At 56.2% G+C, this 18,683-nt stretch overlaps 1 protein-coding gene across 1 annotated transcript in view; it reads right to left on the bottom strand.

Moving 5' to 3' along the window:
• Window positions 1-1,586: 1,586 nt before the first annotated feature.
• Window positions 1,587-18,683, bottom strand: part of emilin1b (elastin microfibril interfacer 1b) — an 84,080-nt gene continuing 66,983 nt past the window's right edge. Inside the window, exons 5-7 of the mRNA XM_043696732.2 lie at window positions 3,068-3,103; window positions 2,489-2,623; window positions 1,587-2,400 (exon numbers count right to left, since the gene is read on the bottom strand). Of these exons, the coding sequence (XP_043552667.2) occupies window positions 2,072-2,400; window positions 2,489-2,623; window positions 3,068-3,103 (500 nt within the window). The 3' untranslated portion in view covers window positions 1,587-2,071. The remainder of the gene's footprint in view (window positions 2,401-2,488; window positions 2,624-3,067; window positions 3,104-18,683) is intronic.

Raw genomic sequence — 18,683 nt, forward strand, 5'->3', positions numbered from 1 at the left:
GCCAATCTTATTTAAATTTGAATCTATTTAATATGGAGGAAGACAACATTACAATTTGACATCAGTATAAACCTGTTCTCAAATTCCCCATAATTTCATGCTATTACCAAAGATCAGTTTCAGCCCATTCCCCCCCATGTGTTGGCCCTAATGAAATCAGTGACTAAAGGAAATAAAAGCAGTAACGTTGTAAATCCTGGTCCCTGGTGCAAAGTCATCCTGTTCCAGGATGAGAGCAGGTAGTTGCTGAATTTTTTTTTTAATAATAATCTAAACCTAACATTGAGGAAAATTGAGGGACTAGATCCAGGTACAGGTAATTATAATGGATTTCAGAATTAGAAACTGTATACGTTTTACATTTTAAAATTGGATTTTGGATAAATGAATTTTCAGTTTATATTGATGACTTTTAAAATGTCTTAGTCACTTGTTCAGTTCTCACTTCTCAGTTATAGATAATGATTATATTAGTTATTTTTAACACCAATTGTTATAGCCCTGAGTCACAAAATCAGAATTAACTGGCAGGGTTTTAGCTTTATACATGGTCAGTGACCTGTGTCATTGCCTCCTGGTTAATTTGAAACATGGCTGCATTGATTCATTATTTATTAAAGAACAGACAGATAAAGCCGATAGGAAATGGGAAAGATATCTTACTGGCCAGTTGGAAGGATTCTGCATGTGCTGGGGGGATAGAGGTAAGTACAGCAGGTGGAACTCCCAGAAGCTGGGAGATGTTCATAGCTGAGTGTGAATGGGCAGATGAAAGGGAACAGGAGAAATAGTGTAAGGCCGCTAAGACTGAGGAATATAACAAAAAAGGGATAAAACAACAACACTGTAAAAAAGAACTTACATTCTGCTCGGAATCCCGAGCCTAAGTCTGGCATACTGACCCTGTCTGAGGAAGGGGGGTGACACTGACAGGGATGAGGGATGAGGGATGGAGATTTTATTCCAGGATAATGACTGAGCCCCTAACATCTTCTGATTATAAAACTTCCCTTACTCTAAAGATGAAAGGTCCATCATGGGAGTGAGTGGCCTGGACCATCCTATATCAGGGGCCATCCCAGGAATCCCGCAAGGAGAAACCGGTCCCATTTGCTAAATGTGTCCACAGAATGATACAGATGTAAAGGCAGCAAAAGATCTGGGAGTGACCTGTGGCCATCTGATTGAGCTGGTCACCTTATCTCTTCCCGTGAGCTCACCAATAAACCAGCCAATACTCAAGGGTTGGACCGTGACGAGCGAGTCACCCACTGCACAATTTACTTCTTTCCCCAACAACTTTACAAGTCGTCTTATGTCTCTATGCTACGCACTCATCCATCCAACTCATCCAGATTATTTTACTAATTGCAATAAATCTCACTTAAAGTACATCTTTCTCTCACACACTGAATTCCCACTTACACTTTAATCACCACTTACCAGGTTTCAATCTCAGGACAATCTCTTTGTCTCTACGTCTCCCACCTGTACCTCTCACTGAGGAGGGAGAATGAAGGAAGTGTTTGAAATTAGTAACGACTCCACATCACTTCAGTTGAAAACAAGGAGACAATACCTTTGTTAAAAAAGTGAACTTTTTTTATTAATAAACAGTCACCTGTCAACTGACAGTTTTTATAAGAAACTCAATAATTTGGATTCTTCTCCATATCCCAGACACCAAACCTGCCCAGCCATCTGCTGGATCCTGGGCATTGGGTCCGGTCTTCGGTTAAATGTGAATCTTTTTTAAAAAGATAAAATAGGGGTGTGAGGTCTGAACTTGAAACTTATTGCGTTCCCTCCTGCAACATCAGTTGGTGGAAGAGATTGCTACATACCTTGTTTTACCTTAAATACCTCTCCGGCACTGGGAAGCAAAACCAGAAATTACTGGAGAGACTGAGCAGGTCTCGCAGCATCTGTGGAAGGAAAGCGGAGTTAATGTTTCAGGTCCAGTGACCCTTCTTCAGAAGAGTGGAGATCAGTCTCTCGATCTTGTAGTTGGTATGAAAGAGCTCTGAATATATTTCTGTTTAAATATTGCCCCCGAGACAGGGTAAGCCCATCAAATGTCCTCATCTTCATATAAAAGAACCCCATTAAAAACAGTCAGTGGTTCATCTGAATGGGCCAGTCTGCCTGTAACCAGATCAATGCAGACAGTGTCACCTTGGCGGAGTGGTAAGATGATGTTGAAGATGCCCACGGATGCTGAGATAGGTGGAGCCCCCAGCAGAGGCCTGTTCTCCAATCCTTCAGGTTGGAAACCCCCTGAGTCAATCCTTGCCAGCCCAGCGTTGGACTTTGCGAGGACGGCTTCAATCCGCTGGTTGCGATGTCCAGTTAGAATGGCACTGATGAAATAGCGGCCATCATATGGGACGGTGAAGATACCTGCAAGTAACAGGAGAGAGGGCGTTCCAGGTTAAAAAGGAGGGTCAAAAGATTTCAGAATAGTTAAGGCAGGGAATGCATGTCTCACCTGTGTTTGGATTGTAATGGTTTCCCTCATTCACCAATACCTTATCAAACAGGATTGTCCCAGGATTGAGTTGAGGACTGGTGAGGGCTGCAGAGAATGAAATCCGTTCAATGAAGGCATCTTCACCTGCAGGACCTGAGAGAATTAGAATGCATCAGAAATCAAAATATCATGAGTAAAGCCAACTACTATGAAAAGGAAGGCTAGGACACCGGGTGACACAGAATCAGAGACACTAACACTACATCTGAAGGAGTAGGTTTTTGGTGAGTAAGGGTCACCAATGGTTCTGACAAGAATGCCAAGATATTTTTAAATCAATCTGTTCAGGTATATTATTTCACACCTTCAAACCAGGCCTCCTGGCTCAGAAATAGGGTCATTACCATAAGTGCCAATAAGAGCTCTGAGCAAGGACATTTTCTGTCACTTTGCTTTCGATTGGACCAGAAGCAGGGAAATTGGTTATGATGTCAGCCCTGGGATGATGAGATATAGCTAGGGATGGAGATGCAGGAGTATGGACGCTGATACTGTGGGAAGGCACAGAGAGCTGGTTACACAGTGGGCATGCCTTACCTTGTGGTCCAGGCGGTCCGGGGGGTCCTTCAATACCTAGGAAAGACAAAACAATGAAGATCCAGATTTAGACTATTCTCAATTCTTTCATCAATAAGACAAGAAGAAAAACTAACCACTCTCCCAAACATCACTCCGAGACCAACCTAACACTTTCCCATGAATAGCCATTGTTATGTGCCTCCTTGAGAAAGTCAAGCTACCATCTCTTCTGGTTTCCCTAACTATTATCCAGTCCCCCTCCCCCACAATCATAATAACCCCCTTTCTCTCTCCCACCATCACCTGATCATTACCATCACCTTCCATGGTCATCTATCCCTTCCAAGCACTGACATCATCCGAGTACCTCCCTCTGCATGGCTGACACAACTTCTTTCACATTTGCAAGATTTATCGCTTGTCTGGAAGATGCAGTCATGACAGCACTTGATGGAGGAACAGGAAGATATCATTTAGGCCCTTCAGCCTGTTCTGCCACTGAATGAATTCATGCATCAGCTGTGAACTGCTCCATGTAGTCTTAACAATTATCTCAAAGCTGGAGATGCTGGATTCTCATTAGGCAGGAAATCAAAGGTTATCTGAGGGTGAGTGTGATGGAGTCGGACACAATCAGATCACAATTCTCAATGCAATCACAATCATGGTATGTTAGAATTTCAAAATCAGTTGGAGGGAGAGAAACTGGAGTCCTACACTATTGTTCTGGAGTTAAATAAAGGTAGATACATAGGCATAAAGACAGATCTGGCTCCAATGGACTGGGCAGGGAAAATAGGACCTAGTAGGAACAATGGCAGCTTTTTAATGAGGTATTTAATTGCTCCCAAATAATATATATTCCAGAAAGGGAGAAAGACGAGGAAATGAACATGCATGGCTACTGAAAGAAATTAAAAAATAATGTACAGACCAAAACTAAGGCATATCATATCACAAAGGTGGTTGGCAGGCGAGGAGATTGGAAACTTCTAAAGAACCAGAAGGGATTACTAAAAAAGTAATAAAAAGAGCAAAGATAAATTATGATAAAAGACTAGAGCAAAATATAAAATCTGATAGCAAAAGCTTCTGTATATAAAAGGAAAGAGAGTAGCTAAAGTGAATGTTGGTCAATTGGAAGATGAGACTGGAGAATTAATACTGGGGAACATAAATTTCTTTTTAAAAATTAGTTCATTTATCCATATCACAAAGCCAGTATTTATTGCCAGGAGGGCAGTTAAGTATCAATCGCGTTGCTGTGGGTCTGGAGTCACATGTAGGTAAGAAAAGGATGACAGATTTTTTTCCCCGAAGGGCATTAGTGAACCAGATTGATTTTTCCCAACAATCAGAATGGTTTCACTGTATCATTAAACTCTTAATTCCAGACTTTTAAAAAAATTATTTAATTTAAATTGCATCATCTGCAATGGCAGGAATGTTACTTGGTCTCTGAATTAGATTAGATTAGGTTAGATTACAGTGTGGAAACAGGCCCTTCGGCCCAACAAGTCCACACCGACCCGCCGAAGCGAAACCCACCCATACCCCTACATTTACCCCTTACCTAACACTACGGGCAATTTAGCATGGCCAATTCACCTGACCTGCACATCTTTGGACTGTGGGAGGAAACCAGAGCACCCGGAGGAAATAGAGTCATAGAGTCATAGAGATGGACAGCACAGGAACAGACATTCGGTCCAACCCGTCCATGCCGACCAGATGATAATACCAAGATGCTATTTTATCCCGTACAAATTACACACACTAAATAGATTTTTAGCTTCAGTTTTCATGATACAGAACATGATTATCATCCCAATAGTAACAGTTAGTACAGAGGTTATAGAAAGGGAAGAATTTAGAATAATCATCATCACTAGGGAAAACGTACTGAGCAAACTCAGGGATTGATGGCAGACAAGTGCCCCGTACCTGATAGCTTACATCGCAGGGTCTTAAAGGAAGTGGCAGCAGTGTATCCACTGTTATAATATTCCAAAAGGGTCATTTTCAGAATGGCAGCTGGTGATTGTTGCTGTTTACAGGGGTCCAGGGGTCGTGATACATAAACGACCTGGACAAGAGAACTGAGGGTATTGCTGCAAACTTTACAAATGATACAAAGATAAATGGGTAGGTAGTGTTGAGGAAGGGGGAGGCTATAGAGATAGGCTGGGAGAGTGTGCAAAGTGGCAGTTGGAACACACTATGGTAAACATGAAGTCGTAAACTTTGGTAGGGAGCATAAGGGCAGAGGAGAAAGTGAGGTCTGCAGATGCTGGAGATTAGAGCTGAAAATGTGTTGCTGGAAAAGCGCAGCAAGTCAGGCAGCATCCAAGGAACAGGAGAATCGACGTTTCGGGCATTCCTGAAGAAGGGCTTATACCCGAAACGTCGATTCTCCTGTTCCCTGGATGCTGCCTGACCTGCTGCGCTTTTCCAGCAACACATTTTCAGCTCAAGGGCAGAGACAATTTTCTAAACATTGAAAGGCTTCAGAAATCTGAAAGGCACTGACATGGCAGTCCCAGTTCAGGATTCTCTTAAAGTTAAGATGCAGGTTCAGTCGGCAACTGGAAAATCAAATGCAACATAAGTATTGATTTCACAAGGAGAGATAAACTGCGGAGGCTGGATAAGGCTGTGGTCAGACCGCGTTTGGAATGTTGTTGAAGGAAGGCTGGTGTTGAAGGGGGTCCAGGGAAGGTTTGCAACAAAAATCCCAGAGATGAAGGACTTATTACTGAAGGAACATTTGAGGACACTGGGTCTGTATTCAATAGAGTTTGGAAGGGTGAGGGGGAGTCTGTCTGAAAATTCCAGATTATTTAGTGCGGGTGACCTGGTCACTCAGTCCCGGAGCCTTGGTCACTCGGTCCAGGTGTTTTGGTCACTCGGTGCCTGTGTCCCTGTCACTCGGTGCGGGTGTCCCGGTCACTCGGTGCGGGTGTCCCGGTCACTCGGTGCCTGTGACCCTGTCACTCGGTGCCTGTGTCCCAGTCACTCGGTGTGGGTGTCCCTGTCACTCGGTGCCTGTGACCCTGTCTCTCGGTGCAGGTGACCCTGTCTCTCGGTGCAGGTGACCCTGTCACTCGGTGCGGGTGTCCCTGTCACTCAGTGCCTGTGTCTCTGTCACTCGGTGCCTGTGTCCCTGTCACTCGGTGCCTGTGTCCCTGTCTCTCGGTGCAGGTGACCCTGTCACTCGGTGCGGGTGTCCCTGTCACTCGGTGTGGGTGTCCCTGTCACTCAGTGCCTGTGTCTCTGTCACTCGGTGCCTGTGTCCCTGTCACTCGGTGCCTGTGTCTCTGTCACTCGGTGCCTGTGTCCCTGTCACTCGGTGCCTGTGTCTCTGTCACTCGGTGTGGGTGTCCCTGTCACTCGGTGCCTGTGTCCCTGTTACTCGGTGCGGGTGTCCCTGTCACTTGGTGCCTGTGTCCCTGTCACTCGGTGTCTGTGGCCCTGTCACTCGGTGCCTGTGTCCCTGTTACTCGGTGTGGGTGTCCCTGTCACTCGGTGCCTGTGTCCCTGTCACTCGGTGCCTGTGTCTCTGTCACTCGGTGCCTGTGTCCCTGTCACTCGGTGCCTGTGTCTCTGTCACTCGGTGTGGGTGTCCCTGTCACTCGGTGTCTGTGGCCCTGTCACTTGGTGCCTGTGTCCCTGTCACTTGGTGCCTGTGTCCCTGTCACTCGGTGTCTGTGGCCCTGTCACTTGGTGCCTGTGACCCTGTCACTTGGTGCCTGTGTCCCTGTCACTCGGTGCCTGTGTCCCGGTCACTCGGTGCAGGTGACCCTGTCACTCGGTGCAGGTGACCCTGTCACTCGGTGCCTGTATCCCTGTCACTCGGTGCAGGTGTCCCAGTCTTTCGGTGCGGGTGTCCCTGTCACTCGGTGCCTGTGTCCCTGTCACTCAGTGCCTGTGTCTCTGTCACTCAGTGCCTGTGTCTCTGTCACTCGGTGCGGGTGTCCCTGTCACTCGGTGCCTGTGTCCCTGTCACTCGGTGTCTGTGTCCCTGTCACTCGGTGCCTGTATCCCTGTCACTCGGTGCCTGTGTCCCAGTCTTTCGGTGCCTGTGTCCCTGTCACTCGGTGCCTGTGTCCCTGTCACTCGGTGCGGGTGTCCCGGTCACTCGGTGCCTGTGTCCCGGTCACTCGGTGCGGGGATACCTGTCACTCGGTGCCTGTGTCCCTGTCACTCGGAGCCTGTGACCCTGTCACTCGGTGCCTGTGTCCCTGTCACTCGGTGCCTGTGTCCCTGTCTCTCGGTGCGGGTGACCCTGTCACTCGGTGCGGGTGTCCCTGTCACTCGGTGCGGGTGTCCCGGTCACTCGGTGCCTGTGTCCCGGTCACTCGGTGCGGGGATACCTGTCACTCGGTGCCTGTGTCCCTGTCACTCGGAGCCTGTGACCCTGTCACTCGGTGCCTGTGTCCCTGTCACTCGGTGCCTGTGTCCCTGTCTCTCGGTGCAGGTGACCCTGTCACTCGGTGCGGGTGTCCCTGTCACTCGGTGTGGGTGTCCCTGTCACTCAGTGCCTGTGTCCCTGTCACTCGGTGCCTGTGTCCCTGTCACTTGGTGCCTGTGTCTCTGTCACTCGGTGCCTGTGTCCCTGTCACTCGGTGCCTGTGTCTCTGTCACTCGGTGCGGGTGTCCCTGTCACTCGGTGCCTGTGTCCCTGTCACTCGGTGCCAGTGTCCCTGTCACTCGGTGCGGGTGTCCCTGTCACTCGGTGCCTGTGTCCCTCTTACTCGGTGCGGGTGTCCCTGTCACTCGGTGCCTGTGTCCCTCTTACTCGGTGTCTGTGTCCCTGTCACTCGGTGCAGGTGTCCCTGTCTTTCGGTGCGGGTGTCCATGGCACTTGGTGCCTTTGTCCCTGTCAGTCGGTGCCTGTGTCCTGGTCACTCGGTGCATGTGTCCCTGTCACTCGGTGCCTGTGTCCCTGTCACTCAGTGCCTGTGTCCCTGTCACTCGGTGCCTGTGTCTCTGTCACTCGGTGCCTGTGTCCCTATCTCTCGGTGCAGGTGACCCTGTCACTCGGTGCGGGTGTCCCTGTCACTCGGTGCCTGTTTCCCTGTCACTCGGTGCCTGTGTCCCTGTCTCTCGGTGCAGGTGACCCTGTCACTCGGTGCCTGTGTCTCTGTCACTCGGTGCCTGTGTCCCTGTCACTCGGTGCCTGTGTCCCTGTTACTCGGTGCGGGTGTCCCTGTCACTCGGTGCCTGTTTCCCTGTCACTCGGTGCCTGTGTCCCTGTCTCTCGGTGCAGGTGACCCTGTCACTCGGTGTCTGTGTCCCTGTCACTCGGTGCCTGTATCCCTGTCACTCGGTGCAGGTGTCCCAGTCTTTCGGTGCGGGTGTCCATGTCACTTGGTGCCTTTGTCCCTGTCACTCGGTGCCTGTGTCCCTGTCACTCGGTGCCTGTGTCCCGGTCACTCGGTGCAGGTGTCCCTGTCACTCGGTGCGGGTGTCCCTGTCACTCGGTGTGGGTGTCCCTGTCACTCGGTGTGGGTGTCCCTGTCACTCAGTGCCTGTGTCTCTGTCACTCGGTGCCTGTGTCCCTGTCACTCGGTGCCTGTGTCCCTGTCACTCGGTGCAGGTGTCCCTGTCACTCGGTGCCTGTGTCCCTGTCACTCGGTGCCTGTGTCCCGGTCACTCGGTGCGGGTGTCCCTGTCACTCGGTGCCTGTGTCTCTGTCACTCGGTGTGGGTGTCCCTGTCACTCGGTGCCTGTGTCTCTGTCACTCAGTGCCTGTGTCCCTGTCACTCGGTGCCTGTGTCTCTCTCACTCGGTGCGGGTGTCCCAGTCACTCGGTGTGGGTGTCCCAGTCACTCGGTGTGGGTGTCCCTGTCACTCGGTGCCTGTGTCCCTGTTACTCGGTGCGGGTGTCCCTGTCACTCGGTGCCTGTGTCTCTGTCACTCGGTGCCTGTGTCCCTGTCACTCGGTGCCTGTGTCCCTGTCACTCGGTGCCTGTGTCCCTCTTACTCGGTGCGGGTGTCCCAGTCACTCGGTGTGGGTGTCCCTGTCACTCGGTGCCTGTGTCCCTGTTACTCGGTGCGGGTGTCCCTGTCACTCGGTGCCTGTTTCCCTGTCACTCGGTGCCTGTGTCCCTGTCTCTCGGTGCAGGTGACCGTCACTCGGTGCGGGTGTCCCTGTCACTCGGTGTGGGTGTCCCTGTCACTCAGTGCCTGTGTCTCTGTCACTCGGTGCCTGTGTCCCTGTCACTCGGTGCCTGTGTCTCTGTCACTCGGTGTGGGTGTCCCTGTCACTCGGTGCCTGTGTCTCTGTCACTCGGTGCCTGTGTCCCTGTCTCTCGGTGCAGGTGACCGTCACTCGGTGCGGGTGTCCCTGTCACTCGGTGTGGGTGTCCCTGTCACTCAGTGCCTGTGTCTCTGTCACTCGGTGCCTGTGTCCCTGTCACTCGGTGCCTGTGTCTCTGTTACTCGGTGTGGGTGTCCCTGTCACTCGGTGCCTGTGTCCCTGTTACTCGGTGCGGGTGTCCCTGTCACTCGGTGCCTGTGTCCCTGTCACTCGGTGTCTGTGTCCCTGTCACTCGGTGCCTGTATCCCTGTCACTCGGTGCAGGTGTCCCTGTCACTCGGTGTGGGTGTCCCTGTCACTCAGTGCCTGTGTCTCTGTCACTCGGTGCCTGTGTCCCTGTCACTCGGTGCCTGTGTCCCTGTCACTCGGTGCAGGTGTCCCTGTCACTCGGTGCCTGTGTCCCTGTCACTTGGTGCCTGTGTCCCTGTCACTTGGTGCCTGTGTCCCGGTCACTCGGTGCGGGTGTCCCTGTCACTCGGTGCCTGTGTCTCTGTCACTCGGTGCGGGTGTCCCTGTCACTCGGTGCCTGTGTCTCTGTCACTCAGTGCCTGTGTCCCTGTCACTCGGTGCCTGTGTCTCTGTCACTCGGTGCGGGTGTCCCTGTCACTCGGTGCCTGTGTCCCTGTCACTCGGTGCCTGTGTCCAGTCACTCGGTGCGGGTGTCCCAGTCACTCGGTGTGGGTGTCCCTGTCACTCGGTGCCTGTGTCCCTGTTACTCGGTGCGGGTGTCCCTGTCACTCGGTGCGGATGTCTCTGTCACTCGGTGCCTGTGTCCCTGTCACTCGGTGCCTGTGTCTCTGTCACTCGGTGTGGGTGTCCCAGTCACTCGGTGTGGGTGTCCCTGTCACTCGGTGCCTGTGTCCCTGTTACTCGGTGCGGGTGTCCCTGTCACTCGGTGCCTGTGTCTCTGTCACTCGGTGCCTGTGTCCCTGTCACTCGGTGCCTGTGTCCCTGTCACTCGGTGCCTGTGTCCAGTTACTCGGTGCGGGTGTCCCAGTCACTCGGTGTGGGTGTCCCTGTCACTTGGTGCCTGTGTCCCTGTCACTCGGTGCGGGTGTCCCTGTCACTCGGTGCGGGTGTCCCTGTCACTCGGTGCCTGTTTCCCTGTCACTCGGTGCCTGTGTCCCGGTCTCTCGGTGCAGGTGACCGTCACTCGGTGCGGGTGTCCCTGTCACTCGGTGTGGGTGTCCCTGTCACTCAGTGCCTGTGTCTCTGTCACTCGGTGCCTGTGTCCCTGTCACTCGGTGCCTGTGTCTCTGTCACTCGGTGTGGGTGTCCCTGTCACTCGGTGTGGGTGTCCCTGTCACTCGGTGCCTGTGTCTCTGTCACTCGGTGCCTGTGTCCCTGTCACTCGGTGCCTGTGTCTCTGTTACTCGGTGTGGGTGTCCCTGTCACTCGGTGCCTGTGTCCCTGTCACTCGGTGTCTGTGTCCCTGTCACTCGGTGCCTGTATCCCTGTCACTCGGTGCAGGTGTCCCTGTCACTCGGTGTGGGTGTCCCTGTCACTCAGTGCCTGTGTCTCTGTCACTCGGTGCCTGTGTCCCTGTCACTCGGTGCCTGTGTCCCTGTCACTCGGTGCAGGTGTCCCTGTCACTCGGTGCCTGTGTCCCTGTCACTTGGTGCCTGTGTCCCTGTCACTTGGTGCCTGTGTCTCTGTCACTCGGTGCGGGTGTCCCTGTCACTCGGTGCCTGTGTCTCTGTCACTCAGTGCCTGTGTCCCTGTCACTCGGTGCCTGTGTCTCTGTCACTCGGTGCGGGTGTCCCTGTCACTCGGTGCCTGTGTCCCTGTCACTCGGTGCCTGTGTCCAGTCACTCGGTGCGGGTGTCCCAGTCACTCGGTGTGGGTGTCCCTGTCACTCGGTGCCTGTGTCCCTGTTACTCGGTGCGGGTGTCCCTGTCACTCGGTGCGGGTGTCTCTGTCACTCGGTGCCTGTGTCCCTGTCACTCGGTGTCTGTGTCCCTGTCACTCGGTGCCTGTATCCCTGTCACTCGGTGCAGGTGTCCCAGTCTTTCGGTGCGGGTGTCCATGTCACTCAGTGCCTGTGTCCCTGTCACTCGGTGCCTGTGTCCCGGTCACTCGGTGCAGGTGTCCCTGTCACTCGGTGCCTGTGTCCCTGTCACTTAGTGCCTGTGTCCCTGTCACTCGGTGCCTGTGTCCCGGTCACTCGGTGCGGGTGTCCCTGTCACTCGGTGCCTGTGTCCCTGTCACTCGGTGCCTGTGTCCCGGTCACTCGGCGCGGGGATACCTGTCACTCGGTGCCTGTGTTCCTGTCACTCAGTGCAGGTGACCCTGTCACTCGGTGCCTGTGACCCTTTCACTCGGTGCCTGTGTCCCTGTCACTCGGTGCAGGTGACCCTGTCACTCGGTGTCTGTGTCCCTGTCACTCGGTGCCTGTGTCTCTGTCACTCGGTGCCTGTGTCTCTGTCACTCGGTGCCTGTGTCCCTGTCACTCGGTGCCTGTGTCTCTGTCACTCGGTGCGGGTGTCCCTGTCACTCGGTGCGGGTGTCCCTGTCACTCGGTGCCTGTGTCTCTGTCACTCGGTGCCTGTGTCCCTGTCACTCGGTGCCTGTGTCCCTGTCACTCGGTGCCTGTGTCCCAGTCACTCTGTGTGGGTGTCCCTGTCACTCGGTGCCTGTGTCCCTGTCACTCGGTGCCTGTGTCCCTCTTACTCGGTGCGGGTGTCCCTGTCACTCGGTGCCTGTGTCCCTGTCACTCGGTGTGGGTGTCCCTGTCACTCAGTGCCTGTGTCTCTGTCACTCGGTGCCTGTGTCCCTGTCACTCGGTGCCTGTGTCTCTGTCACTCGGTGCCTGTGTCCCTGTCACTCGGTGCCTGTGTCTCTGTCACTCGGTGTGGGTGTCCCTGTCACTCGGTGCCTGTGTCCCTGTTACTCGGTGCGGGTGTCCCTGTCACTTGGTGCCTGTGTCCCTGTCACTCGGTGTCTGTGGCCCTGTCACTCGGTGCCTGTGTCCCTGTTACTCGGTGTGGGTGTCCCTGTCACTCGGTGCCTGTGTCCCTGTCACTCGGTGCCTGTGTCTCTGTCACTCGGTGCCTGTGTCCCTGTCACTCGGTGCCTGTGTCTCTGTCACTCGGTGTGGGTGTCCCTGTCACTCGGTGTCTGTGGCCCTGTCACTTGGTGCCTGTGTCCCTGTCACTTGGTGCCTGTGTCCCTGTCACTCGGTGTCTGTGGCCCTGTCACTTGGTGCCTGTGACCCTGTCACTTGGTGCCTGTGTCCCTGTCACTCGGTGCCTGTGTCCCGGTCACTCGGTGCAGGTGACCCTGTCACTCGGTGCAGGTGACCCTGTCACTCGGTGCCTGTATCCCTGTCACTCGGTGCAGGTGTCCCAGTCTTTCGGTGCGGGTGTCCCTGTCACTCGGTGCCTGTGTCCCTGTCACTCAGTGCCTGTGTCTCTGTCACTCAGTGCCTGTGTCTCTGTCACTCGGTGCGGGTGTCCCTGTCACTCGGTGCCTGTGTCCCTGTCACTCGGTGTCTGTGTCCCTGTCACTCGGTGCCTGTATCCCTGTCACTCGGTGCAGGTGTCCCAGTCTTTCGGTGCCTGTGTCCCTGTCACTCGGTGCCTGTGTCCCTGTCACTCGGTGCGGGTGTCCCGGTCACTCGGTGCCTGTGTCCCGGTCACTCGGTGCGGGGATACCTGTCACTCGGTGCCTGTGTCCCTGTCACTCGGAGCCTGTGACCCTATCACTCGGTGCCTGTGTCCCTGTCACTCGGTGCCTGTGTCCCTGTCTCTCGGTGCGGGTGACCCTGTCACTCGGTGCGGGTGTCCCTGTCACTCGGTGCGGGTGTCCCGGTCACTCGGTGCCTGTGTCCCGGTCACTCGGTGCGGGGATACCTGTCACTCGGTGCCTGTGTCCCTGTCACTCGGAGCCTGTGACCCTGTCACTCGGTGCCTGTGTCCCTGTCACTCGGTGCCTGTGTCCCTGTCTCTCGGTGCAGGTGACCCTGTCACTCGGTGCGGGTGTCCCTGTCACTCGGTGTGGGTGTCCCTGTCACTCAGTGCCTGTGTCCCTGTCACTCGGTGCCTGTGTCCCTGTCACTTGGTGCCTGTGTCTCTGTCACTCGGTGCCTGTGTCCCTGTCACTCGGTGCCTGTGTCTCTGTCACTCGGTGCGGGTGTCCCTGTCACTCGGTGCCTGTGTCCCTGTCACTCGGTGCCAGTGTCCCTGTCACTCGGTGCGGGTGTCCCTGTCACTCGGTGCCTGTGTCCCTCTTACTCGGTGCGGGTGTCCCTGTCACTCGGTGCCTGTGTCCCTCTTACTCGGTGTCTGTGTCCCTGTCACTCGGTGCAGGTGTCCCTGTCTTTCGGTGCGGGTGTCCATGGCACTTGGTGCCTTTGACCCTGTCAGTCGGTGCCTGTGTCCTGGTCACTCGGTGCATGTGTCCCTGTCACTCGGTGCCTGTGTCCCTGTCACTCAGTGCCTGTGTCCCTGTCACTCGGTGCCTGTGTCTCTGTCACTCGGTGCCTGTGTCCCTATCTCTCGGTGCAGGTGACCCTGTCACTCGGTGCGGGTGTCCCTGTCACTCGGTGCCTGTTTCCCTGTCACTCGGTGCCTGTGTCCCTGTCTCTCGGTGCAGGTGACCCTGTCACTCGGTGCCTGTGTCTCTGTCACTCGGTGCCTGTGTCCCTGTCACTCGGTGCCTGTGTCCCTGTTACTCGGTGCGGGTGTCCCTGTCACTCGGTGCCTGTTTCCCTGTCACTCGGTGCCTGTGTCCCTGTCTCTCGGTGCAGGTGACCCTGTCACTCGGTGTCTGTGTCCCTGTCACTCGGTGCCTGTATCCCTGTCACTCGGTGCAGGTGTCCCAGTCTTTCGGTGCGGGTGTCCATGTCACTTGGTGCCTTTGTCCCTGTCACTCGGTGCCTGTGTCCCTGTCACTCGGTGCCTGTGTCCCGGTCACTCGGTGCAGGTGTCCCTGTCACTCGGTGCGGGTGTCCCTGTCACTCGGTGTGGGTGTCCCTGTCACTCGGTGTGGGTGTCCCTGTCACTCAGTGCCTGTGTCTCTGTCACTCGGTGCCTGTGTCCCTGTCACTCGGTGCCTGTGTCCCTGTCACTCGGTGCAGGTGTCCCTGTCACTCGGTGCCTGTGTCCCTGTCACTCGGTGCCTGTGTCCCGGTCACTCGGTGCGGGTGTCCCTGTCACTCGGTGCCTGTGTCTCTGTCACTCGGTGTGGGTGTCCCTGTCACTCGGTGCCTGTGTCTCTGTCACTCAGTGCCTGTGTCCCTGTCACTCGGTGCCTGTGTCTCTCTCACTCGGTGCGGGTGTCCCAGTCACTCGGTGTGGGTGTCCCAGTCACTCGGTGTGGGTGTCCCTGTCACTCGGTGCCTGTGTCCCTGTTACTCGGTGCGGGTGTCCCTGTCACTCGGTGCCTGTGTCTCTGTCACTCGGTGCCTGTGTCCCTGTCACTCGGTGCCTGTGTCCCTGTCACTCGGTGCCTGTGTCCCTCTTACTCGGTGCGGGTGTCCCAGTCACTCGGTGTGGGTGTCCCTGTCACTCGGTGCCTGTGTCCCTGTTACTCGGTGCGGGTGTCCCTGTCACTCGGTGCCTGTGTCCCTGTCACTCGGTGCCTGTTTCCCTGTCACTCGGTGCCTGTGTCCCTGTCTCTCGGTGCAGGTGACCGTCACTCGGTGCGGGTGTCCCTGTCACTCGGTGTGGGTGTCCCTGTCACTCAGTGCCTGTGTCTCTGTCACTCGGTGCCTGTGTCCCTGTCACTCGGTGCCTGTGTCTCTGTCACTCGGTGTGGGTGTCCCTGTCACTCGGTGCCTGTGTCTCTGTCACTCGGTGCCTGTGTCCCTGTCTCTCGGTGCAGGTGACCGTCACTCGGTGCGGGTGTCCCTGTCACTCGGTGTGGGTGTCCCTGTCACTCAGTGCCTGTGTCTCTGTCACTCGGTGCCTGTGTCCCTGTCACTCGGTGCCTGTGTCTCTGTTACTCGGTGTGGGTGTCCCTGTCACTCGGTGCCTGTGTCCCTGTTACTCGGTGCGGGTGTCCCTGTCACTCGGTGCCTGTGTCCCTGTCACTCGGTGTCTGTGTCCCTGTCACTCGGTGCCTGTATCCCTGTCACTCGGTGCAGGTGTCCCTGTCACTCGGTGTGGGTGTCCCTGTCACTCAGTGCCTGTGTCTCTGTCACTCGGTGCCTGTGTCCCTGTCACTCGGTGCCTGTGTCCCTGTCACTCGGTGCAGGTGTCCCTGTCACTCGGTGCCTGTGTCCCTGTCACTTGGTGCCTGTGTCCCTGTCACTTGGTGCCTGTGTCCCGGTCACTCGGTGCGGGTGTCCCTGTCACTCGGTGCCTGTGTCTCTGTCACTCGGTGCGGGTGTCCCTGTCACTCGGTGCCTGTGTCTCTGTCACTCAGTGCCTGTGTCCCTGTCACTCGGTGCCTGTGTCTCTGTCACTCGGTGCGGGTGTCCCTGTCACTCGGTGCCTGTGTCCCTGTCACTCGGTGCCTGTGTCCAGTCACTCGGTGCGGGTGTCCCAGTCACTCGGTGTGGGTGTCCCTGTCACTCGGTGCCTGTGTCCCTGTTACTCGGTGCGGGTGTCCCTGTCACTCGGTGCGGATGTCTCTGTCACTCGGTGCCTGTGTCCCTGTCACTCGGTGCCTGTGTCCCGGTCACTCGGTGTGGGTGTCCCAGTCACTCGGTGTGGGTGTCCCTGTCACTCGGTGCCTGTGTCCCTGTTACTCGGTGCGGGTGTCCCTGTCACTCGGTGCCTGTGTCTCTGTCACTCGGTGCCTGTGTCCCTGTCACTCGGTGCCTGTGTCCCTGTCACTCGGTGCCTGTGTCCAGTTACTCGGTGCGGGTGTCCCAGTCACTCGGTGTGGGTGTCCCTGTCACTTGGTGCCTGTGTCCCTGTCACTCGGTGCGGGTGTCCCTGTCACTCGGTGCGGGTGTCCCTGTCACTCGGTGCCTGTTTCCCTGTCACTCGGTGCCTGTGTCCCGGTCTCTCGGTGCAGGTGACCGTCACTCGGTGCGGGTGTCCCTGTCACTCGGTGTGGGTGTCCCTGTCACTCAGTGCCTGTGTCTCTGTCACTCGGTGCCTGTGTCCCTGTCACTCGGTGCCTGTGTCTCTGTCACTCGGTGTGGGTGTCCCTGTCACTCGGTGTGGGTGTCCCTGTCACTCGGTGCCTGTGTCTCTGTCACTCGGTGCCTGTGTCCCTGTCACTCGGTGCCTGTGTCTCTGTTACTCGGTGTGGGTGTCCCTGTCACTCGGTGCCTGTGTCCCTGTCACTCGGTGTCTGTGTCCCTGTCACTCGGTGCCTGTATCCCTGTCACTCGGTGCAGGTGTCCCTGTCACTCGGTGTGGGTGTCCCTGTCACTCAGTGCCTGTGTCTCTGTCACTCGGTGCCTGTGTCCCTGTCACTCGGTGCCTGTGTCCCTGTCACTCGGTGCAGGTGTCCCTGTCACTCGGTGCCTGTGTCCCTGTCACTTGGTGCCTGTGTCCCTGTCACTTGGTGCCTGTGTCTCTGTCACTCGGTGCGGGTGTCCCTGTCACTCGGTGCCTGTGTCTCTGTCACTCAGTGCCTGTGTCCCTGTCACTCGGTGCCTGTGTCTCTGTCACTCGGTGCGGGTGTCCCTGTCACTCGGTGCCTGTGTCCCTGTCACTCGGTGCCTGTGTCCAGTCACTCGGTGCGGGTGTCCCAGTCACTCGGTGTGGGTGTCCCTGTCACTCGGTGCCTGTGTCCCTGTTACTCGGTGCGGGTGTCCCTGTCACTCGGTGCGGGTGTCTCTGTCACTCGGTGCCTGTGTCCCTGTCACTCGGTGTCTGTGTCCCTGTCACTCGGTGCCTGTATCCCTGTCACTCGGTGCAGGTGTCCCAGTCTTTCGGTGCGGGTGTCCATGTCACTCAGTGCCTGTGTCCCTGTCACTCGGTGCCTGTGTCCCGGTCACTCGGTGCAGGTGTCCCTGTCACTCGGTGCCTGTGTCCCTGTCACTTAGTGCCTGTGTCCCTGTCACTCGGTGCCTGTGTCCCGGTCACTCGGTGCGGGTGTCCCTGTCACTCGGTGCCTGTGTCCCTGTCACTCGGTGCCTGTGTCCCGGTCACTCGGCGCGGGGATACCTGTCACTCGGTGCCTGTGTTCCTGTCACTCAGTGCAGGTGTCTCTGTCACTCGATGCCTGTGTCTCTGTCACTCAGTGCAGGTGACCCTGTCACTCGGTGCCTGTGACCCTTTCACTCGGTGCCTGTGTCCCTGTCACTCGGTGCAGGTGACCCTGTCACTCGGTGTCTGTGTCCCTGTCACTCGGTGCCTGTGTCTCTGTCACTCGGTGCCTGTGTCTCTGTCACTCGGTGCCTGTGTCCCTGTCACTCGGTGCCTGTGTCTCTGTCACTCGGTGCGGGTGTCCCAGTCACTCGGTGCGGGTGTCTCTGTCACTCGGTGCCTGTGTCCCTGTCACTCGGTGTCTGTGTCCCTGTCACTCGGTGCCTGTATCCCTGTCACTCGGTGCAGGTGTCCCAGTCTTTCGGTGCGGGTGTCCATGTCACTCAGTGCCTGTGTCCCTGTCACTCGGTGCCTGTGTCCCGGTCACTCGGTGCAGGTGTCCCTGTCACTCGGTGCCTGTGTCCCTGTCACTTAGTGCCTGTGTCCCTGTCACTCGGTGCCTGTGTCCCGGTCACTCGGTGCGGGTGTCCCTGTCACTCGGTGCCTGTGTCCCTGTCACTCGGTGCCTGTGTCCCGGTCACTCGGCGCGGGGATACCTGTCACTCGGTGCCTGTGTTCCTGTCACTCAGTGCAGGTGTCTCTGTCACTCGATGCCTGTGTCTCTGTCACTCAGTGCAGGTGACCCTGTCACTCGGTGCCTGTGACCCTTTCACTCGGTGCCTGTGTCCCTGTCACTCGGTGCAGGTGACCCTGTCACTCGGTGTCTGTGTCCCTGTCACTCGGTGCCTGTGTCTCTGTCACTCGGTGCCTGTGTCTCTGTCACTCGGTGCCTGTGTCCCTGCCACTCGGTGCCTGTGTCTCTGTCACTCGGTGCGGGTGTCCCTGTCACTCGGTGCGGGTGTCCCTGTCACTCGGTGCCTGTGTCTCTGTCACTCGGTGCCTGTGTCCCTGTCACTCGGTGCCTGTGTCCCTGTCACTCGGTGCCTGTGTCCCAGTCACTCTGTGTGGGTGTCCCTGTCACTCGGTGCCTGTGTCCCTGTCACTCGGTGCCTGTGTCCCTCTTACTCGGTGCGGGTGTCCCTGTCACTCGGTGCCTGTGTCCCTGTCACTCGGTGTCTGTGTCCCTGTCACTCGGTGCCAGTATCCCTGTCACTCGGTGCAGGTGTCCCTGTCTTTCGGTGCGGGTGTCCATGGCACTTGGTGCC

The sequence above is a fragment of the Chiloscyllium plagiosum genome, unplaced genomic scaffold (assembly GCF_037043375.1).
Source record: "Chiloscyllium plagiosum isolate Xiang-an unplaced genomic scaffold, Cpla_swu_hap1 HiC_scaffold_10, whole genome shotgun sequence".
In the NCBI taxonomy this organism is placed as follows: Eukaryota; Metazoa; Chordata; class Chondrichthyes; order Orectolobiformes; family Hemiscylliidae; genus Chiloscyllium; species Chiloscyllium plagiosum.